This window comes from Pongo abelii, chromosome 1, assembly GCF_028885655.2.
Source record: "Pongo abelii isolate AG06213 chromosome 1, NHGRI_mPonAbe1-v2.0_pri, whole genome shotgun sequence".
Classification (NCBI taxonomy): Eukaryota; Metazoa; Chordata; class Mammalia; order Primates; family Hominidae; genus Pongo; species Pongo abelii.
Genome location: NC_071985.2, coordinates 207525749 through 207549972, shown reverse-complemented (window position 1 = coordinate 207549972; position 24224 = coordinate 207525749). Strand labels below are relative to the sequence as shown.

The window sequence follows — 24224 nt, the reverse complement described above, 5'->3', positions numbered from 1 at the left end:
GAATAGCCCTGTACATACAGGTTTGTTGTTCTTTGTGTGTGTGTTTGCCAGTATATTACTAGGATAGATTCCTCAAAATCCAGTATTTGATCTAGGGTTACTGGATCAAATAATATTGTTATATATTGCCAAATTTCCTTGTTAACAGTTATATCACTTTGCCTTCCCAACAGCCATGTATGAGAATGCTAGCCTTAGGTGTATTTTGATACCATATCAGACTGAGGAGGCTGCAGAGATGAATCACAGACAAGGTTCCTGCCCCTAGGAATTCTCAGTCCTCCAGGAGGCCTACAGGCCAAAAAAAAAATGACATAACATAATAAGCAGGGGGCAGATTTACCCTGAAACTAAAGAATCTTAGGCTTCAGAGTCCTTTACTTATAGGGACCCTTTCCAGATATGTGTTCACAGGGCCATTTTATAACATTTTTCCTCAGGAGGACACCCCAAATTATTTAAGTTTCAGGTCCCACAAGATCTAAACCCACCTCACAGACTTAAAAGTGAGCCTAAACTGGGGGTGAGAGTGGATTTCAAATCTATCTGCAGCCGACTTAAGAGCAAGGGTTCCTATGATGTTTAATGACTGAGACAAAATGAAAACGCTACTTTGATTGAGAGAGAGGTCCCTTCCCTGATTCGGATCAATAACCCACACAGGTAGTTAGCTGTCTACGCAGAGCCTTCTATATATTCCCTCTACTTTTGAGGGCAGGAAATAAGTCTTGGCTGACACCAGTGTTTCCAGCAAACAGCTGAAGACTTGACACTTGGATGGCACTCAGGACAAAAATCTGAACAGATTACAGAACCGTTTTTTTTTTTCTTTTTTTAAGGGGAGGGTGTGTTACACCAGGAGTGGGTATTCAAGGTAGACACACCCCAAAACAGACACTTCAGTGAAAAGAGGCAGAGGTGTTTCCTCACCTGTAAAAACAGGATAATAAAACCTACCTTTGTGGGGTTTGGTTAGGATTAAGCAAGATCATTTATGTAAAGACCTAACCCAGTGTCAGACTCTCGGGAGAAGGGGCATAAAGAACAGAAAATAAAATGGGTTGATCTTTGAGCACAGCGACAGGGATTCTTTGTACATCGTGCCTTACAGAGCGAGCGCTGGGAGGAGGAATCATCACCCTGCTGAGAAGTAATGGGTGCAGAATAAATCGAGGAAGAAGGAATGGACTTTTCTGGCGGATGCTTACTGATCTAACAACTGGATGACTGAGGGATGCGGGCCTAAGTGACCCCGGGCTGGCTGTGGGGCCGACAGCGTGCGGGATCTGAGTAACAGCGTGTGGCAGCCGAGCGACTGCGGCAGCGGCGGGGCCCCCATTGACTGTCCAGCCCCGAAAGCGGCCGGAGCGCGGTGGATCCTGGCTCGGACCAAGTCCTCTCCCGCGCGCCGACTGCAGGCCAACCCTCCACCAGGAGCCTCGGGGGGGTGCCGCGGGCACCGCAGCGAGGTGCAGGCGCCACCGTGCCCTCACTCCCCACGCCGAGGAGGTGGCACTGGCTCCCTGCGGCCGCGGCCGGGGAACAATGAAGCGCCGGCTTCTTTAAGGGAGATACCACCGCGCCGGCGGGGCAGGGGACGGCGTCCTCCCAGATGATCGCACCCAGCCCCGCGCCGCCGCCGCCGCCGCCGCCGCCGTCTCGGCAACTGCACCGCCCGCAAACATGGCTCAGTGACTCGGACAAAAGCTGCAGTCTCCCTCCCGGCGGGGCGGACGCCAGGCCTCCTTGGTCGGGCCGCACCTCCCCGCGGGCCCGCCAAAAAGCACCGCGCCCCGCAGGCACCCGAGACCCGCGCGGAAGATGCACCGGGCGTTCCACCCCGGCGAGCCCCGCACCCCAGCCCGCAGTTCGGTAGGTTGGAAGGGGGCGGGTAGGGGGAGGGGAGGCCGCGGCCGGGCGCGCGCAGCCCCAGGCCCGGACCTGCCGCAGCAGACCGTCCCCGGGGCCGCGGGCCCTGAGCGCCCGCTGCGGCTGGAGGGTGGCCGAGCCCCGGCGTGGCGTGGCTTCGCGGTCCCCGAGCCCGGCCACCCCTGCGGGGAGCAGCACCAGTGGTGCGCTCCGGAGCGCGCACACCTCCGACGACTCCGGGCTCTGCAAATCCTCGGGAGAGGGAGGAGGCGAGCGGAGCGCCGGCCGCGCGCCTCGTCGGTGGCGCGGAACGTCCCGACTCGCGCTACGGAAAGCCGGAGGGGGGCGGGGCCGTCGGCGTAAGGGGGTGTGTCCGCGCGCACCACGGGGGCGCGCGCCGGCTGCTGACTGGAGGCGGCGGCAGTGGAGGCGCGAGCTGCCCGATAATGGCGGCCTGCAGAGCCCATGAGAGGGAGAAGCGGCGGCGTCTACCCTGAGGTAAATCTGGCCCTTCGGCGTGGCGGAGAGGTCCTGCTGCAGAGCCGACGGCCCTGCATGTGCCTCCCTCCCTGGGAGGCCTGTCACAGACCTGTCAGCGGAGTCATCCCGGGGAAGGCCCTGCGCTTCTCAGGCCACCGGCCCCAGTCGCGGCCTCCTCTCATACCGGGGCCACCTCCCCCTGGCCCTCAGCCCCCAGCCCCGAGGAGCTGAGGCAACTGCAGGGCTGGCTCCTCTGAGCGAAGGGGCTCGGGAGGCTCCCCTCCGGGCTTCATCTGAGCACGGCGGAGGAGGGGGAGGGCCTGACACTTGGCCAATGAGCGCGGCCTGAGCCGCCGCGTCGGGCAACACCTCTGGCCGGGACTGGCCCTTCCCGGGCGCCGGCAGGTGTCTGGCCTGACCGGCCCGCGTCCCAGCTCCTGGTTAGAGCAGCGGGAGCGAGGGCCCGCCACTTTCGGTCGAAAGTCACTTAGGTTCGCACCGGATGCCTTATTGGATCCGGGATCCCACGGGTTTCATAAACACCCCTCTCCTCCCTATTCAGGAAGGTGCTCTTCCCCATGGGGACTGTACCAGGCTGGAGAGGACATGACACTGCTTCAGAGACACGAACCACCTTGAGTGGATGTGATTGGTGATCCCCGTAGAGCAGGAAAGCTCGTCTGCTGTGCAGCCGGCGCAGAGGATTCTGTGGCAGGAAATTAGACACTAGGAAATTCAGTAGCGATTTGAAGGGTGGATGTCCAGTTAGAGGAAGTGGGACTGAACGCAATCTCAGAAGTCATTTCTTTTTATTAAATCTATCCTATGGACTTAAAGTAGTGGATCCCAACTTCTCAGGCTCTAGGTTCAGTAGCCTTTTGCTTCTCCAGCTGTACAGAATAAATATTGTACAATCTCAGGTTACTTTTCTTGCCCGTGGTCACAATCTACAAATGAGAATTCGTTCGTGAAGTTCGTTATAATCTAGAAATTCTTTGGGCACTGAGGAAGCACACTTTAGACTTTCTCCATTCAACACATGAGCATTTCTGTGCAGGGCCTTTGCTCTCGCCTTTAAACCGTTCAGTAAGTTGAATTCCCAAGAACTCTGTCAGAGAGCCCCTTGATATGCAGGATCTTTGTTGGCAAAAATGACCTAGAACTAAATAGATATTGTTTACTCCAGCTCTCTTATGATTAGTAGAAAGGAAACAAAAATTTTAAAATAGCTATTGTTAAATTACTACAAAAAGGTAACTGTATTCTAAGTAGCTTACTTTATTTTTAAGTAAACGTTTCTGGCCGGGCGCAGTGGCTCACGCCTGTAATCCCAGCACTTTGGGAGGCTGAGGCAGGCGGATCACGAGGTCAGGTGATCGAGACCATCCTGGCTAACACGGTGAAACCCCGTCTCTACTAAAAAATACAAAAAAATTAGCCGGGTGTGGTGGCAGGCGCCTGTAGTCCCAGCTACTTGGGAGGCTGAGGCAGGAGAATGGCGTGAACCCGGGAGGCGGAGCTTGCAGTGAGCCGAGATCGAGTCATTGCACTACAGCCTGGGAGACAGAGCGAGAGAGCGAGACTCCGTCTCAAAAAAAAAAAAAAAAAAAAGAAACGTTTCTTTTCCACAAACTTTATTTTCATTTATTTTGTAAGAAATAAGGAGATGACATAAAAGACAAAATTAAAATATGAATAGATAGAGTTTGGCCACTTACTTTTACATAATGAAAACAAACATTTTCAGTTCTATAAATGATTTGGTGCACTTTCAGGCCTTAAGCATAAGCCAGGTGTTTGTATTTCTAATTGTGGGGGGGTTTTGTTTTTGCTGTTTTATGACCATTATGTGTGTGTCAGCCTGAAGGAGAAGCTGGGATTTTGCTTGCTTGCTTGTTTTTTCCTGATCAGTAAATAAGAATGCTGAATTTTGGGGGTGTATTTTTAACAGTGACATTTTCAAGCAGTTCATATAAGAGACAGCATACTGTAGTGCTTCAAATCGTGGTCGTCTGAGGCAGATGGCCGGGTTTCAAATCCCAGGTCCACCAGTTACTAGCTATTGACCTTAGGCGTTTCATTTAACCTCTCCATTATATAGTTTCATCTATAAAAAGACCATAATAGTATCTACCTCATAAGATTATTATGAAGATTAACTGAATTTAATATTCTAAAGAGCTTAAAACAGTTCCTGATACATGGTAAATACTACCTGTTAGCTTTATTGTTACTATTCTTAAAATTAGATTTCCCCTAGGTATAGCAAATATCCTTCAAGCACTGCAGACAGTCAGACAGATGACAAGTAAATCATACATAAGAAGAAATACAAGCCAGTAGGTATACATAATTTCAACAGAGCACTTTGTTGATTTTTCCAGAAACCTCGACCTTGAAGATGGTGAGTAGCCAGCCAAAGTACGATCTAATACGGGAGGTAGGCCGAGGTAGTTACGGTGTTGTGTATGAAGCAGTCATCAGAAAGACCTCTGCACGGGTGGCAGTGAAGAAAATTCGATGTCACGCACCTGAAAATGTTGAACTAGCCCTTCGTGAGTTCTGGGCACTAAGCAGTATCAAGAGCCAACATCCAAATGTGATTCACTTGGAGGAATGCATCCTACAAAAGGATGGGATGGTGCAAAAGATGTCCCACGGCTCTAATTCTTCCCTTTATTTACAGGTATGTGTTGTTGATTGGGAAATAGAAATGATTTGAACATGGCATTGGCCAGCAAGAAGAGGAATGAAAGGGTCAGACAAACGTTTCCCTTTAAATGCAGGTGTTTTGTAGTTACAAGTAGATAAGTGTCTGCCAAGAATTGAGTAGATGTTTGCTTTAAAACAAGGTTTTATTTAAACCTGTGATGCACATACCTAAAAATAACATAAGCCACCTGTTATGCAATGGTACTTGCCAGTCTGCATAGGAATGGGGCAAGATAGGAGCTAGAGAGGTGCTTGAGACTACAGTCTAAACCTCATTTCTTTGAAATCAATAATTTTGGACTTGAGGACAGAAGAAAAGGAAAAATTCCACAACCAATAGCAACACCCCTAGGTAATTGGGCATCTCTTTTATAAATCACTGGTTTGAATGTAAGCCTCTGCTGTTTTAGAGGGATATTTGGTTTCTTCACCATGCAATTCCAGTTAATTTTCATGAAGTACATGATTTAACACCTGAATGTTATTAACAGTGCTAACAGCTAACATTTGAATTTGCACACAGTTCCATGCTCTGTGCTGAGTGCTTTAAAAGCAGTTGCTCAAAACAATCCTATAAGGAAAGGACTATTATTATCTTCATTACAAATGAAGAAACTGAGGCTTATAGTATAGATAATGAATTTATCCAAAGTCACATACATAGTAAATGGTACAATTGGGAGCTGGAGCTAAGAATGACAGCTAAAGCTTATGCTTTCTTAACTCCCAGATTACTCTTTTGTAAACCTGGGAAAGTGGAAAAGCTTTTCTGTTTTTCTTTTGTTGGCTTCTGCCAGAAATTAAAATCTCTAGTAGCTCTATATTCAAAGAATAGAAAATATATTAAGACATAGCTTATTAAAGGCTAGGGCAGAATTTCTTAAAGCTAGTCATTCTTGGGCCGGGCACAGTGGCTCACGCCTATAATCCCAGCACTTTGGGAGGCCGAGACGGGCGGATCACGAGGTCAGGAGATCAAGACCATCCTGGCTGACACGGTGAAACCCCGTCTCTACTAAAAATACAAAAAAATTAGTTGGGCGTAGTGGCGGACGCCTGTAGTCCCAGCTACTCGGGAGGCTGAGGCAGGAGAATGACGTGAACTGGGGAGACGGAGCTTGCCGTGAGCCGAGATCATGCCACTGCACTCCAGCCTGGGCAACTGAGCAAGACTCTGTCTCAAAAAAAAAAAAAAAAAAAAAGCTAGTCATTCTTGGAAAAGAAAACAACTTTCTTTGAGTGTGTCTAAATTCAGAATTTACCATCAGACTTTTACCATTTAAAAGTCTGCTTTTGGGCTGGGCATGGTGGCTCATCACGCCTATAATCCCAGCACTTTGGGAGGCCGAGGCAGGCGGATCACCTGAGGTCAGGAGTTTGAGACCAGCCTGGCCAACATGGTGAAACCCTGTCTCTACTAAAAAACTACAAAAATTAGCCTGGCATGATAACCTGCAACTGTAGTCCTAACTACTCAGAAGGCTGAGGCAGGAGAATCTCTTGAATCCAGGAGGCAAAGGTTGCAGTGGACCAAGATCGCACCACTGCCCTCCAGCCTGGGGGACAGAGCAAGACTCCACCTCAAAAAAAAAGAAAAACAAAAGTCTGCTTTTGGTCAGGCGTGGTGGCTTACGCTTCTAATCCCAACAATTTAGGAGGGTGAAGCAGGAGGATCACTTCAACCCAGGAGTTCAAGACCAGCCTGGGTAACATAGCAAAACCCCATCTGTACAAAAAAAAGTGCAAAAATTAGCCAGGCATGGTGGCATGCGCCTTATAGTCTCAGCTACCTGGGAGGCTGAAGTGGGAGGATCACTTGAACCCAGGAGGCAGAGGTTGCAGTGAACTGACATCATGCAACTGCACTGCAGCCTGGGTGACAGAGCGAGATTCCGTCTCAAAAACCAAACCAAAACAAAACAAAACCTCTGTTTTTAAAACAAGAAAAGTTTTGGACTAGGAACAACAAAAAAAACAAATACACGAATGCATGTATTAAGAAACTTGCAAGTTTCCTTGTATGATGAGCAGTATTAGTCTTGAGAACTTAATTTATATTAATTTATATTGCAGTTTAGCACTCTGTGCCCTGAAGTTTTTTTTTTTTTTTTTTTTGAGAAAAAGTTTTTGCTCTTGTTGCCCAGGCTGGAGCGCAATGGCACGATCTTGGCTTACTGCCACCTCCACCTCCTGGGTTCAAGCAGTTCTCCTGCCTCAGCCTCCCGAGTAGCTGGGATTACAGGCAACTGCCACCACGCCCGGCTAATTTTTGTGTCTTTAGTAGAGATGGGATTTCACCATGTGGACCAGGCTGGTCTTGAACTTCTGACCTCAGGTGATCCACCCACCTTGGCCTCCCAAAGTGTTGGGATTACAGGCGTGAGCCACCGCGCCCGGCCTTTTTTTTTTTTTTTTGAGACAGAGTCTTGCTCTGTCGCTCAGGCTGGAGTGCAGTGGTGCGATCTCGGCTCACTGCAACCTCCGCCTCCCAGGTTCAAGTGATTCTCCTGGCTCAACCTCCTGAGTAGTTGGGACTACAGGCGCCCGTCACCATGCCTGGCTAATTTTTGTATGTTTAGTACAGATGGAGTTTCACCATGTTGGCTAGGCTGGTCTCAAACTCCAGACCTCAAGTGATCCATCTGCTTCAACCTCCCAAAGTGCTGGGATTACAGGCGTGAGCCACCTCACCCAGCCAATGCCCTGAAGTTTTCCGTTTTATGACAGTAAAAATAACTATTTAGCCTCTGTGCATTTTATTGTTTGCTTTTCTTAAAGTGCTTATTATGTAAGTTGAATTGATAGAAAATATGGAAACATTCTTACTGTGTTCTCTCTGAAAAGTGGATAGAGGCCAGGCATGGTGGCTCACACCTATAATCCTAGCTGAGGCGGGCAGATTGGCTGAGCTCAGGAGTCTGAAACCAGCCTCAGCAACACGGTGAAACTAAAATACAAAAAATTAGCCAGGCATGGCAGCGTGTGCCTGTAGTCCCAGCTACCCAGGAGACTGAGGCAGGAGAATTGCTTGAACCCGGGAGGCGGAGATTGCAGTGAGCCAAGATCATGCCACTGTACTCCAGCCTGGGTGACAGAACGAGACTCCATCTCCAAAACAAAAACAAAAACAAAAAGTGGATAGAAAGCCAAACATGGTGGCTCACACCTGTAATCCCAGCACTTCAGGAGGCTGAGGCAGGCAGATCACTTGAGGCCAGGAGTTTAAGACCAGCCTGGGCAACATGGAAAAACCCCATCTCTACGAAAAATACAAAAAGTTAGCCGGGTGTGGTGGCACACGCCAGTGGTCCCATCTGCTTGGAAGGCTGAGGTGAGAGGATCACTTGAGCCTTGGAGGCGGAAGTTACAGTGAGCCGAGATTGGGCCACTGCACTCCAGCCTCGGCGACAGCCAGACCCTGTCTCAAAAAAAAAAAAAAAATGTGGATGGAACCTTGCTGAACTTTACATTGAGTTTTAGAGACTAAGAGGCATGATCTATTTTGAACTAGAAAAGCAAAGATATTTAAACAAAAGATTTATTAGCTGAGCATGGTGGCACGCACCTTTAGTCCTAGCTACTCAGGAAGCCGAGGCAGGAGGATTGCTAGAGTCCAGGAGTTCAAGACTGCAGTGAGCCATGATCGCACCACTGCCCTCTAGCCCTTATCACAGAGTGGGACCCTGTCTCAAAAATAAACAAATAAACAAACAAATGTATTATTTAGTGCTGAGTCCAGATCCAGCAATTGTTATAGTAGCTAGGCATTAGCTCATAAAGTTTTAAGATGTAAAGGCCTACCAGACTTGATTCAGTGATTTTTATATCTAAAGCACCTTTTTGTTTAGTAAATCTCTTTCATCTTTTAAAGCCTGATAGACTTGTGTTTCACTTATGGTATGTTTTGCTAGCTGAATGACCTTGGATAAATAACCCAAGTCTTCCTAGCCTCTATTTCTTCATATTTAAGATAAGGGGTAATAATATCTACTTTGTATAGGAGTTGTCAAAATTAGAGATGTTGCAGAAACAATACTTGGTACATGTAAGTACTCAGTAATTGGTACCTCTATTAAAATTGTCTTTTCTATGGATTTGTTTAGTTGTCCAGGCATTCATCAACACATTTAGCAAGTGCCTTCTCTAAATTTACATCTAGTAAAGACAACCAATATTTACATTTAGTAAAGACAAACAAATCTGTAGTATGACTACAGAGTCCCTATGCATGGTATATTCTCCATACAGATTTAAATTTTTCTCCATGTTTTTCCTGATGTCTTCTTCCTTGTTCTCAGTTGGAATCATTGAATCAGTTCCTGATAGCCAAAAGCCTCACCTAGAAGAAAATGTAAAACAATTAACAGAGGTTACAATCTCATGCATAGGAACCTAATGGCCAGTCCATGTACTTGTGATAAATATCATGAATGAGAAGTACAGGATGCATACAACAGGGAAACCTACAGAATCCTGTGTTTCAAAAGTTACGAATCGTTGGCTGGACGCAGTGACTTACGCCTGTAATCCCAGCACTTTGGGAGGCTGAGGCAGGTGAATCACTTGAGTGCAGAAGTTCAAGATTAGCCTGGACAACATGGTGAAACCCTATCGATACAAAAAGTTTAAAAATTAGCCGGGCGTGATGGTGCATGCCTGTAGTCTCAGCTACTTGGGAGGCTGAAGCAGGAGGATCATTTGAGCCAGGGAGATTGAGGCTGCAGTGAGCCATGATTGTGCCACTGCACTCCAACCTGGGTAGTAGAGCAAGACCTTGCCACACACACACACACACACACACACACAAAATATATATATATAATTGTCTAAAACTTGTAGTATGAAGAGGAGTTAGCTAGATAAGTGAGAAAAATTTCCTAGGCAGAAAAAAACTGTACATACAAAGGTCTTGAAGCAAAGCACATGAAGTGTTTAAAAATTGAAAGAAGAGGCTGGGCGCAGTGGCTCACATCTGTAATACCACCACTTTGGGAGGCCGAGGGGTGGATCACAAGGTCAAAACATCAAGACCATCCTGGCCACAATGGTGAAACCCCGTCTCTACAAAAAATTCAAAAATTAGCTGGGCATAGTGGCACAGGCCTGTAGTCCCAGCTACTTGGGAGGCTGAGGCAGGAGAGTCTCTTGAACCTGGGAAGCAGAGGTTGCGGTGAGCCCAGATCGCGCCACTGCACTCCAGCCTGGCAACAGAGCGAGACTCTGTCTCAAAAAAAAAAAAAAAAGAAAAAAATTGAAAGAAGATAGTGAGATAGTGAGAGTTGTTTTAGATGAGGCTAGAGGGGACAGCAGGAGTCAGAGCACACAAGGTCTCATAACCCATGTTAAAGAGCTTAGACTATATCCTAAGAGAACAGGGAAGCCATTGAAGGGCCTTAGTCAAGAGAAATCAATGGCTAACATCCTCTACATGTTAAAATAAGCAGATTGGGCGCTGCATTTCCATAGCTCTCAGCCAGAGGCCCCGTGGCCTGTTTTCGTATGGTTTCGATGCTAAAAATAGTTTTTAGATTTTTTTTAAGACTTCTGGGGGAAAAAAAGAAAGGAAGAAGTATATGGTACAGAGACCTTATGTGGCTGTCAAGCCCGAAATATTTACTATCTGGCCTTACTCTAAAACATTCTTTGAACGCTGGGACTCTGCATTGCTCAAAGCTATTTAGGAAGTTTGCTTTTGAGAGTAAAGACAGAAGAAGAAAAGCATGTTTAGTATCAGTGCACCTGGTAAATAATTATGTGATCTGTACCTTTCTTTCATTTTCTGTCTCACTGGCAAACATGTGCAACAAGGAAAACTCATGCAAAAGAGATATCTGCAGATCACTGCAATTACTATTGTCTGCCATGTGGAGAGATGGTATGAAGAGATGTTCTTTGCTTGTGCTTTCCCAGATGGTAGAGAAAGTACCAGTAGATTTAAATGTGAAATTAGCAATTCATTCACTCTTCAGCAACTCTTTGGCCTTTTCTGTTCAACTCATGGGTCTGAAAAGGACACCATACAACAAATGCTTTTAAAAGACAATATACGGGGCCGGGTGCCATGGCTCACGCCTATAGTCCCAGCACTTTGGGAGGCCGAGGTGGGCGGATCACGAGGTCAAGAGATTGAGACCATCCTGGCCAACATGGTGAAACCCCATTTCTACTAAAAATACAAAAGTTAGCTGGGCGTGGTGGCACGCACCTGTAGTCTCAGCTACTCGGGAGGCCGAGGCAGGAGAATCTCTTGAACCCGGGAGGTGGAGGTTGCAGTGAGCCAAGATTGCGCCATTGCACTCCAGCCTGGTGACAGAGCGAGACTTCGTCTCAAAAAAAAAAAAAAAAAAAAAGACTATATACTGTATTTTAGAGTGATAGTTCATGTCCAGTGAAGTAATTCTATTGAATTTCAAGTAAAGGAGAGTTATAACTAGATAACAATAACAAATAAAACTGTGATTTAGTCTAGGTTTTCAGCTTGTGTGAAAGAAGAAATATACAAATTCAGAGTTGATTTTTTAATATCAAAATGCATATTTGAAAACAAAATAATATTTAAAATTTAAAAAAATGCATATTTTATTTTTATAAATTGGTTTTTAAAAGTCATCCAGTGAAAGAGCCAACATATTTGCATTCTGCCTATAGAAGTTTATGAAGTAACGATGTCAGTCTTTATTTTATTAGTGACTACAGGAACAGCTATTTCTGCAACAACTGGTTGTTCCTTGATCATTTTTCTCTTGATTTCACAGGTTATGTTGATAGTGTCTGTGCAATGAGTAAGAAGTATATTTCAGGCGGTTTCATTGAACAGAGTTTCCTAATTGAGGTTTATACCCCAGCTGGCAATTTCCTAGGTCTATCTGCTGAAACTTTGGTCTTTTCATGAAGCTATGAGCTAGGTGGGTAGAGTTCAGCTCCACTGACACATGGAGAAAATGTGTGGCCACTTGGACGCTTTTCAAAATAAAGCTATTTTAAAATTTTTACCCCTTGGTTTAGAGCTTTGGTATATATTTATCAGAGACAAAATGACAATTTGAAGCATTTTTTAAAGTTTAAAATAAAATGCATATATGAAAGCACTGATTAAATAAAATATTTATAGAGTTTCCACTTAAAGGTGGAGACTGACTTAACCTTTCACTTATTCTTTTCCTATAACTGAATTGTATAACCTATGCAAATGATTGTAATCTTTTTTTTCCTTCTTGTAGCTTGTAGAAACTTCATTAAAAGGAGAAATTGCCTTTGATCCCAGAAGCGCCTATTATTTGTGGTTTGTGATGGATTTTTGTGACGGAGGAGATATGAATGAGTATCTGTTGTCCAGGAAACCCAATCGTAAAACTAACACCAGCTTCATGCTTCAGCTGAGCAGTGCCCTGGCTTTCTTGCATAAAAACCAGATCATCCACCGAGATCTTAAGCCTGATAACATCCTGATTTCTCAAACCAGGTTGGATACCAGTGACTTGGAACCTACACTCAAAGTGGCTGATTTTGGTCTAAGTAAAGTTTGTTCAGCCTCTGGGCAGAACCCAGAAGAACCTGTCAGTGTAAACAAGTGTTTCCTTTCCACAGCATGTGGAACAGATTTTTACATGGCTCCTGAAGTTTGGGAAGGACATTACACAGCAAAAGCTGACATCTTTGCTCTTGGGATTATCATCTGGGCAATGCTGGAAAGGATCACATTCATAGACACAGAGACAAAGAAGGAACTCTTGGGGAGTTATGTAAAACAAGGAACTGAGATTGTGCCTGTTGGGGAGGCACTTCTGGAAAATCCCAAAATGGAACTTCTCATTCCTGTGAAGAAAAAATCTATGAATGGGCGAATGAAACAACTGATTAAGGAAATGCTGGCTGCAAACCCTCAGGATCGTCCAGATGCTTTTGAACTAGAACTCAGATTAGTACAAATTGCATTTAAAGATAGCAGCTGGGAGACGTGACACATATTATTTGCAAATACCATGGATGATATGCTGCTTCTGTTTAACAGTGATGCAACATTATGTGGCTGAAAAAGAATATAAAAAGCTAGACTCCACCCTCTAAGGGTTTAGATTTTTTGTGGGATTTTTTTTTTCCTTATTTTTCTTAAATCCAAGTTGGCCGTTTTATTAGTATGTTTCAAATGTGTATTACCAATGTGGGTGTAAATTTTTAAAAAATGATTATTGATAGAAGTTTGGCAGGAAAATTCTTTAAGAGCTAACAAGAGAAGAGAGTCCAGTTTTCTGGAAATATGTCTCTAAGTATTTTAGACATTCCTTGTCAGTATTAGGAATTTCCATGGGAAAAGAGGTTTGCATGCTGGTAATGCAACCTTTGAAACTTTGTAAAGGAAACATATATGTATATATTTATGTATATGTAAGTATGTGAATGTGCGCATTTTGCATTCCATATGAAAAAAAATGCCACGTCTGTTTAAATTATTTGATGTAGGTTTGGGTTTTTGAGATTTGCTGGTGAAATCAGTGACAAAAAATAAACAAACCTTCCCTTATCTTCCTACTCTGCCCCTCCCCCTAATGAAATCATATTAAGTTTTTTTTTTTTTTGTAATATACAGCTTTTTTTTTTTTAAAGGCATCATTTTGTAGGGTCTAAAATTATCTGGCAAAACATAAATGGAATTAAGTGATCCAAAGCTGCTGAAGTATGTTTGAACTCTCCAGTGCCCTATAGCTGCAAGAGTTGAATTAGTCATGCAGTCATATGGTAGCAGGTTGGTGATTCAGTCCGACCTTCTTTAGGTAACCGAGCATTTATTTAACCAACTAAACCACTGCATTGGGACGTCTGCACTTGAGCTTCTACAATCTGATATAAATCTGAATACAGGATTATTCTGTTTCTGAAAACTTTGCTATGTATGAACTATAATACTTGATATATTTTTGGTTTGAAGACTTTGTCTAAGCCTCATTATACTGAAGTTGAAGAAACCAAATGAGCTCCAACCTCACTTTGCCTGCCCTGATATGGTCACTTGTTGAGTCACTGGAGTTCCTTTCATTTTGGCACTGATGCTGTTTCCTCTTGTCTGATTTGAGACAGTACTGGTAATAATATGGTCGTTGAAAATGTTGATCACCTTTATCTAAAGTGGGAGAAGATACATATACAGTATGGCAAATGGATAAAATATTGTGGCATCAACTACTTTTAAAGTAGAAAAGCTATCCATTTTATACAATCACTGATATAGTCTATGTCAAAAAACAGACCATTATTCCTCTTGAAGTTAGTTTGATGTTATCTTTGTATGGTTGTCTACAATTTGTTTTCCTGTAAATGCAGATAGTTAAAATCTAAAGGATAGAATGCTTTCCTAAAACAGAACATTAGCCTTTAAGATTAAATAGACTTTACATTGTATCTAAGTTAATCTTTATAAAGCACTAGAATTTTTGGTCAAAAGTCAAACAAAATAGTATTAGAATATTGAAATTATTGATAGCTTGCATAATCTCAGCTTTTTTGAACTTCCACAATTTTTGGAATATGTCATAATTTTTTTCCCTGTTTCAAATGTGTTCAGAGGAAATAGAATGTAAAACATGACAAAAAAAATTGTAGTACATAAAATTTCTGGACTATGTTACTTGATCTGGAAGTTTAAAATTTGGACTAAAAGGTTTTATTGAAATAAAGCCTCTTAAAATGAAAAATCATATACTTTTAACATCACTTTTAAGCTAATAAGTATAAGAATTCGTTTGGAAATTAGAGGTGGAAACACACTGGAACCTCATGATAATTGACCCTCTGGATCACCAGATTAGTTTAATTTAATAGATACGTCCAAGGAAGTTGAGCTATAGGGAGTAAGAAAAAGCATCATGATAATGTCTAGTCAATAACGTGACACTTCAGCAGAGATTCATAGATGATGGTATGCCCATGCATCATTTGCTCTTCAAATGTCTATGTGCTTGGAGCCACAGTTTCCTAAGTGCATAGTTTTTGGTCCTGCCTCATGTAAAATAGTTAATGATTATCATTTACTTGGAAACGTTTTACCTGTGAAGTGAAATTCTTTCATTGGGGGTAAGGGTATGAGGTGATCAGGAAGTTTCTTCTGGAATTTTATCAAGTCCTTGTATTCTAAAATAGCCAAGCAAAATGATAGTAAATTCTTTGTCTTTGTTCTTTCAGTCAGAGGTATCTATTAAGTACCTACTGTGTGCTCAGCACTAAAGGTTTGTTGATAAAATGACAATTAAAAAATGGCATTTAGCCAAAGGCCTTTTCCAGCCAGGAGTAAGAAAAGATGGTTAGTGATATTTGGAAATACCTGGATATTTGCTAGAGAAAAAATGAAAGCAAAACTTTGTACACAGTGCCTTGCCCATAATAGGTACTCAATAAGCAATTGTTCCTCATAGAGTCTTTTGCCATGGTTTATGGTGTTTTTTGAAATTTGTCTTAATTGAAAAAAGACCAAATATTTCAAATGAGCTTATAGGCAGCTGTGGCCAGTTAAAATATGGGATTGTACAGTTAGTTCCTAGAATGTTATTTTGCACTAGTTGTCACTTAGAAAGATGGGGTTCCTGTAGATTTTTTGGTGCTAAGGGATACTTTGTCATTATGATGAAGTAAGTGTTAAGTGTCAGATAAATAGCACACAGAATAGTTCTTTCTGCTGATCTGTTTTTTCTCTTCGTTGTTGTTGTTTTTAATTGTAAATTGTTATCAAACTATTGTAGCAGCTACAAAGTAATTCACCAGCATGACAAAATGGTCAAAAAATAAGTCATCAGCACTTAAGAAATGAAAGCAACTTTTGAAATTTTCTGTTAAAATTGTCAAATATATTTTATGAAGAATTTATAAAAGGGGAAAATGATTGTAATTTATTGTTCATGACTTTTTTTTTTTAATAAAGTGAGTTTCAACAAAAAAAAAAACCCTGAAAATTCTCCATTGCTGCTTTAGTGGCTCTGTGAGTAGTTCTGTAGTACTTCATGAGCATAAAATAGAAGGGATAAAATCTGAAACAATGTATTTTTCAGACTTACCTATTAAATGATTCTGAAATAGAAGTGATTGCCAAGGAAAAGATGATTGAATTATAGGAGTTTCAGCATTTCAAGTTCTCTAAAATTTTAATGCTGTCTTGCTGTATTTGCTTTGCACACAAGAAGAACTCATATTGCCAGAGATGAAATTTTTTATTCATTTATCCTTCTATTTCATTAAGCTGAGGATGCAGCTCAGACTCAGCATAATATATATTAAATAAATGAGAAGATGCAATTTTTCAATCTATAACTTGAGACCATGGTTTAATTTTCTATTAAAAAGTTGGGCCCACTTTTTTATGTTTATCATTTCTGCCTGAAGATACAGTCTATTTAGTGGTCCAATGGAACAGCAGAGGGGAATATGGAAGACAGAAAACAACTCTACATGTGACCTAGTGAAAGTAGGCATCAAGAATTGTGGCTTCAAAAATCAAACCAAAAAAATGGGGGAAAAAAAAGAATTGTAGCTTCCTACTCTTCTGCTTTCCCTTGGTATAACCTTTGTAGACAGGCAAATTTTGCTTTCTAGAGATTGTTTTTAATTGAAGCTTTAAATATTTGTATTTACTAGCATTTTGTAATCCTTTGCAGTTTACAAAGCACCTTCACATGGTTTTTACATATTTTTTTCACTGAGTTTTACTTAAAATAGGGGCTGATTTCCTGGTGAAATTAACAGTAATTACACCAGTTACTGAGATGATGACAAAAGGTTTTACCTTAAGACAGGGTTTTGGTGCCTAATCTCTGACTCCAGTTGGAGTTTTCTCTGACAATGAAGCTTTATCTTTCTCACTGAAGTAATGACACTTGGTTGTTTTGGTCTTTTCTTTAAATTCAAATGTTGCTCTCTTTGCCAACCAATCATAGACATCCTCTAAAGTGCAGTGTAATGACAGACGGTTGGTTTGTGGTTAGATAATAACTCCCACTTGAGAAAACCTACAAGGCTGCCACACCTCTTGAAGGCCAAGTGCGTCTTTTAAAGGCAGTACTTTCACCTTTGCAATCATTTTTCATTGCATAGAGGGAAATTGAGAAAAAAAAAAAAGCTCGGGCTTTGACTTTACTCTTTTATTTCCTGTTCAGCCTGGTATTTCAAGCTCAGCTTGTTCTGAGCAGAAGTTGGGCAACTTGATATTACCAAAGGCATCCTGGTCTAGCAGAAAAAGCCCAGGCTTTGGAGTAGCAGATGTTGCGTGGTAGCTCATGCCTGTAATCCCAGCACTCTGGGAGGCCGAGGTGGGTGGATCACCTGAGGTCAGGAGTTTGCGACCAGCCTGGCCAACATGGTGAAACCCCATCTCTATTTTTAAAAATACAAAAATTAGCTGGGTGTGGTGGCAGGTGCTTGTAATCCCAGCTACTTGGGAGGCTGAGGCAGGAGAATCGCTTGAACCCAGGAGGCAGAGGCTTCAGTGAGCCGAGACCGCACCATTGCACTTCAGCCTGGGCAATGAGCAAAACTCCATCTCAAAAAAAAAAAAAAAAATTCATCAAGCTGCACTTAAAATGTTTACTTTTTTTCTAGGTATGTTATACTTCAAGAAAAATTTTATTTTTAAGAAATGTGCATTGGGGCTACTGGTGACAGCTATTATCAGGCAGAAGGAAAGGACACAGACTTTGAAAATAGACTCTTTACCTTTCTGTTACTAGCTGTGTGACTTTCATGAGTTCCCTAGCCCCTCAAATTCAGTTTCCCACATGTTTAAGCAGAGACAGTACCTGACTCAGAGCACTGTGAAGATAAAAGGAGCTGATGCATGTAGAAATGCGTGGCGTGCTCAGGAAATGTCAGTGCTTCCCATTCACCCAGGAGGACTCCTAGGAAATGACTCTGAGCTGCCTTTACTGCTAATTTGTACTGCTGATAGGGAGCACGTTGATTGGTTTGTTTAATTTAGCTTACATTTTTACCACAATTATTACAGAAATACATTCAGTTATGATGATGTCCTGCGTGTCTCTTTGCCCTGCAGCCCTATTTAAGAACAAGGATAGTTCAATAAAAATCCCCTCAGCCCAGTTTTCTTTCCTCCTTCTACTTGCTGATAACATGATTGATAGTAATTCAGGATGTTTACTGTCTCTTTCACATAGACTACCACGCGTGGAAATTAGGAAAATAGTAATGAGTACCAAATACTAGCATGACATGCCATTTCTCCTGGCTTTAGGTAGAAGGCAGGGAGCGTTTACTGACGTGATTTGAGAAGCGACAGTAGAAGCACAGCTGTGAGGGCGGCGTTGAGCACGGCAGCAATGGCTAGAACTTGGAAGTTGGAATTACAGTAGACTCAGTGTTTCTCAACTCTGGCTGCATGTTACAATTTTAACCTGAGGATGGCAAAAGCAAGCAAAAATCCTGATGACTTCTGCTTCTGGCCATTATGGAGTAACAGGGTTCTATTCCTGCCATAAACAACTCAAGTGTCAGACACTGGGAAACTAGCAGTGCAGGACAGCAATCCCTGGGAGAAAAGGATCAAATGGGGTGAGCCCTGTGGTTGCCCCAACTTGGAGGGAATCTTTAGGCTGCTGTACAGGGAATAAGTACCTAAACAAGGTTCAACAGTCTCCCTGAGTTGAGGAGACAGAGTTCAGGGTTCAGGGAGCACAAGCCAGCTAGGATTCATGGGGCAGAGTATCGAGAGAGAGAGAGACAGATGGTAACAAAGAATTCCAGACCTTGTTTGTTTATTTTTTTCTTTTCTTTTTTGCCTTGTTTTTTATTTGTCGGTGAGAGTTCCAGACCTTTGCAGAAAGTTTTCTTCAAGATATCAGCTGAGGCAGGGCCAGGTAACTCACACCTGTAATCCCAGTACTTTAAGAGGCCAAGCCAGAATGATCACTTGAGCCCAAGAGTTGGAGACCAGCCTAGGCAACATGGTGAAACCCTGTCTCTACAAAAAATAAAATAAAATTATCCAGGTGTAGTGGTGTTTGCCTATTGTCCCAGCTACTTGGAGGCTGAGTTGGGAGAATCACCTGAGCCCGGGAAAGTCAAGGCTGCAGTGAGCTGGGATCACCGCGCTGCACTCCACCCTGGGTGGCAGAGCAAGACCTGCCTTAAAGAAAACACACACACACACACTCTCACACACACACACACACACTCACAAACTCACATTCACACACGGTATCAGCTAAGTACTAATCAGTCATGCTTATGAAGAAACTATCAGACCTGAATGCAGGAAAGATCCCCTGAAAGGATTAGGCAGAACAATCCTGGAGCTCACACAGGACCAAGAATAATTGATATTTCCACCAGCCAGAACAGAAAGACCTTCTTCCAATATACAGAGCATCACAGAAGAGTATTGTCTCAATAGTGAGGCCAAGGCTAACAGCTATTCTGGACCTGTCTATCCAAGCTTAAAAGTAAGTCTTGAAAGGTACACAGACAAAATTACAGCAAATTTGATTTAAAGATTATGGCTTTTCTTTGTGATTCTAGAAAAAGGCAACACCTTATTCTATAAAATACAGTGAATGTTCCGATAAGCCAAGCAGAAAAGTTTGGTTTTATAGACAGAAAAGGCCTGAGACAAGCAGAAACAGAGAACAGAAAATTGTCTGGTTGTTTCAAAGTTACTTTCCTTATAGGGTTGAAACAGACACAGGTGTAGTGGGTTGCTGTGCCCTCCCAGGCGGTCCCAACAACTAGTGGACCAGAGCCCCCGGGGACACAGCCTAAGTCCCTGCCCATCAGATCATCTAGAACTTCTGCCCAGAGAGGAGAGAGCAACTGGAAATTCTCTCAGTCAAGGTCCAAACCTAAAAGAATCACTGGCACGCCCACCAGGACTAAGACCAATTTTTAATGAATTTTTTTCTGTGTTTGGGGTGCATAGCTATATTTCTTTATAACAAAATTACTTATCTTAAATGTTTTGATTTTTTATTCCTCATATGCATGGCCTGTGATAGACCAGGGGAATTGTAAGCTCAGAGTCCATGAGGTCAGAAGCTGACATCCTAAATGTCTATTTATAATGAATTTAAACAAACCAAAAACTCTGCTGTGAAACTCGGAAAGACAAGCAATTTAGCAAAAATGAAACAGTCTCTAAATAAATAAAAAGATTAAAATTTAAAAATTAAAAACAACAGCAACAATAACAACAAAAACAGAGGGAACTTCATTTTCATGCCAGCTCAGGTAAACTGGGCCACTTTTGATTGGTTGCTGTGAATCTCCTGGGGGTATTTTTTTGGTAGCGGGGTGGGGGGTGGACTGGCCTGTTTCAGAGTTCAGTTTAATTATGTGGCACCCAGCATGAGTGACTCCATTCTGATTTGGCCTGGTCTGCTAGTGCCTAGTGTACGAGGCCAGTCCAAAATAATGGTCTCCTATACATTTTATTTAACAAAATACATTTTTCTAAGTAACATAATGTGCTAGAACGAAGCTCAAAAATACTTGAGTCCAAAAATTCCACTTCTCAACAATATAAAATTCAAAATGTCTACCAGCCAATTAAAAATATTAGAAAGGGGCCAGGTGCAGTGGCTCATGCCTGTGATCCTAGCACTTCGGGAGGCCAAGGCAAGAGGATTGCTTAAGCCCAGAAGTTCAAGACCAGCCTGGGCAACATAATGAGACCTCATCTTTACTGGGAAAAAAAAAAAAAGAATTAGCTGGGGGTTCTGGTGTGGTGGCACGTGTCTGTAGTCCCAGCTATTCAGGAGGCTGAGATGGGAGGAGCACTTGAGCCCAGGAGTTGGAGGCTGCAGTGAGCCGAGATCGCACCACTGCACTCCTGGAGTGCCTGGAGACAAAGCAAAACCCAGACTCAAAAAAAAAAAAAAAAAAATTAGGACTTCCCATTTCTGGTTTGGCACAAAAGGAGCTCAAAAGTCACTACTCCATCCTAACAACAATTAAAAAGCTGAACACATGGAAAAATCAAAAACTCTTCTTAGATATGTCAGAGCAGTGAGGTCACAGGGCAGACTGCTGCCCCCGTAATTGGAGAGATGCATTGGTCGATACAGAATATCACAATTTACTAGTGTGGAAAAGGTGCAGGGGTAGGAAAATCTAAACTGTAATTGATGAATTGCTTAGTGTGGTCAACTCTGAGAGCTAAAAAGCCCAGGAGGACCCAATCACAGGGGGCCCCCCACACTATTACCTCCAGGAGCTCTGCCAGGTCCTCACAGGTGCTCATTCTTCTGCTAACGGGAGGGGGAAAGGAACCATTTTGAAACCTGCCTGAACATTCTGTTCTTAACAAGGACAACCCTAAGGAGCAACTGTTTTACCAGAGCCTCATCTGCTGTGGTTTTATCAGCTGACCCTAACCTATCTGAGGGAATTCCAGCCCCCTCTAGCCATCCTGATCACCTAAGGGACTTCACCAAGAGAAGCACTGGTGAAGTTCACAGTTCAAGGGCACAGGCTCACCTATGAAAAGCCCACAACCAAATCATAGGATTATAGAACACCCACCATCCCCACATGTTACTACATTACTAAAAGCCTATTTATGGCAGTTCCTTGAGCCAGTACATTCCATCCACCTTTCACAAAAAAGTACAAGGGATACTAAAAAGCAAAAAATACAATTTGAAAAGTCTGAACAGTCATCAGAATCTGAGTCAGATATGGCAAGAATCCTAGAACTATCAGGCCAGGGATTTTTTTAAAATTGTGATTAATATGCTAAGGACTTCAATGGAAAAAGTAGACAATGTGCACAAACAGATGGATAATGTAAGCAGAGAAATGGAAATTCTAAGGGTCAAAAAGATGCTAGAGATCAAAACCTCTGTAATAGAGATGAAGAATGCTTTTGATGGGCTCATTAGTAGGCTGGACATGGCTGAGGAAAGAATTTCTGAGCTTGAACATATGACAAGACAAACTTCCAAAACTGAAAAGCAAAGAGAAAAAGTCTAAAAAAATTTTTTTAAAGAACAGAATATCAAATAATTGTCAGCCAACTATAAAAGGTATAACCTACATGTAATGGGACTATCACAGGCAGAAAAAGGAGAGAAAGGAACAAAAGCAATAGTTGAGGTAATAATGACTGAGAATCTCCTGCAATTTTTTTGGGTTTTTTTTTTTTTTTTTTTTTTTTTTGAGACAGGGTCTGGTTCTGTCACCCAGACTGGAGTGCAATGGTGCTATCTCGGTTCACTGCAACCTCTGCCTCCTGGGCTCAAGCCATCCTCCTGCCTCAGCCTCCCTAGTAGCTGGGACTACAGGCGCCTGCTAATTTTTGTATTTTTTGTAGAGATGGGGTTTCGCTGTGTTGTCCAGGCTAATCTTGAACTCCTGAGCTCAAGCGATTTGCCTGCCTTGGCCTCCCAAAGTGCTAGGATTACAGGTATGAGCCACCATGCCCAGTCGAATTTCTCCAAATTAACGTCAGACACATCCAGGAAACTCGGAGAACACCAAGCAGGATAAATGCCAAAAAACCCACAAAATGACACCTAGACATATTCAAACTACACCTAGACATATCAAACTTCAGGAAATCAAAAATAAAAGAAAAAATAAAGAGAAGTCAGACAGAAAAAAAACCTTACCTATAGAGGAGTAAAGATAGGAATTACACTCAACTTCTCAGAAACCATGCAAGCAAGAAGCAAGTGTAGGAAAATGTGTAGTGTTGAGAGAAAAAAACCACTAACCTAGAATCCTGTACCCTGTGAAGTTGTCCTTCAAAATTGATGGAGAGGTCAGGCGCAGTGGCTCACACCAATAATCCCAGCACTTTGGGAGGCCTAGGTTGAGAATCACTGGGCAGCCTGGGCAATGTAGTGAGACCCTATCTCTACAAAATACAAAAATTTAAAAAATTATAGCTGGGTGTGGTGGTGAGGTAGGAGAACTCAACTCCAGAGGCAGGGCTTGGACACCAGACCAAATTAAGGACTAGTTAACACAGGTCCCTGTATGGAAGCAGCTTTCCTTAAGACATGCCCACCAGTGTGCCATGTCAGTTTACCGTTGTCATAGCAACACCTGGAAGTTACCACCCCTTTCCATGGCAATGACCTGACGACTCAGAAGTTACCGTGCTTATCCTAGAAATTTCTGCATAAACCACCCTTTAATTTGCATATAATTAAAAGTGGGCTAAAAATATGAGTGAAGAACATATTCTGAGCTGCTATTCTGGGTACTGCCCTGCCCTACAAGGAGCAGTACTTCTGCTGCTGCTGTTCACTGCTACTTCAATAAAACTTGCTGTTTACCACCATTGGCTCCCATCGAATTCTTTCCTAGGTGAAGCCAACAACCCTCCTGGGCTAAGCTCCAAGTCTGGGGCATGCCTATCCTGCATCAGTGGTGCACACCTGTAGTCCCAGCTACTCAGGAGGTTGAGGTAGGAGCCCTGAGGCTTGAGCCCTGAAAGTCAAGGCCACAGTGAGCCATGATCACGCCACCGCACTCCAGCCTGGGTGACAGAGCAAGACCCTGTTTCAAAAAAAAAAAAAAGTGATGGAGGGCCAGTTGCAGTAGCATGTGCCTGTAGTCCCAGTTACTCAGGAGGCTGAGGTGGGAGAATCATTTGAATCCAGAAATTTAAGGCTAGCCTGGGCAACAGAGCCAGACTTTGTCTCTTAAAAAAAAAAAAGAAAGAAATGCTGGGCGCAGTGGCTTATGCCTGTAATCCCGGCACTTTGGAAGGCCGAGGCGGGCGGATCACGAGATCAGGAGATCAAGACAATCCTGGCTAACACTGTGAAACCCCATCTCTACTAAAAGTACAAAAAATTAGCTGAGCAGAAGAATTGCTTGAACCTGGGAGGCAGAGGTTGCAGTGAGCCAAGATTGCACTACTGCACTCCAGCCTGGGTGACAGAGTGAGACTCTGTCTCAAAAATGAATAAATAAGAGTAGGCAGCCAGATGCGGTGGTTTGCATCTGTAATCCCAGCTACTTGGGAGGCTGAGACAGGAGGATCGCTTGAGCCCAAGAGTTAGAGGAGTAGTAGATGAATCCACTATCTTTTTTTTTTTGAGACGCAATGGCATGATCTCAGCTCACCGCAACCTCCGCCTCCCGGGTTCAAGCGATCCTCCTGCCTCAGCCTCCTGAGTAGCTGGGATTATAGGTGCGCACCACCACGCCTGGCTAATTTTTTT

At 43.1% G+C, this 24224-nt stretch overlaps 1 protein-coding gene across 3 annotated transcripts; it reads left to right on the top strand.

The window, feature by feature from the left end:
* Positions 1-1488: 1488 nt before the first annotated feature.
* Positions 1489-15992, top strand: PDIK1L (PDLIM1 interacting kinase 1 like). Of its 3 annotated transcripts, none has more exons than XM_054539800.2 (3): positions 1489-1852; positions 4712-5035; positions 12282-15992. In XM_054539800.2, the coding sequence occupies exons 1-3, from the start codon at positions 1613-1615 to the stop codon at positions 13020-13022; spliced, it is 1305 nt and encodes a 434-aa protein (XP_054395775.1). In that variant the 5' UTR covers positions 1489-1612; the 3' UTR covers positions 13023-15992. The 3 variants fall into 3 exon arrangements, with proteins under 3 accessions (XP_054395775.1, XP_054395766.1, XP_024095568.1); XM_054539791.2 differs by having other exon boundaries at positions 1607-1872; positions 4734-5035; XM_024239800.3 differs by lacking the exon at positions 1489-1852 and adding an exon at positions 2226-2367 and having other exon boundaries at positions 4734-5035.
* The last annotated feature ends 8232 nt before the right edge of the window (positions 15993-24224 follow it).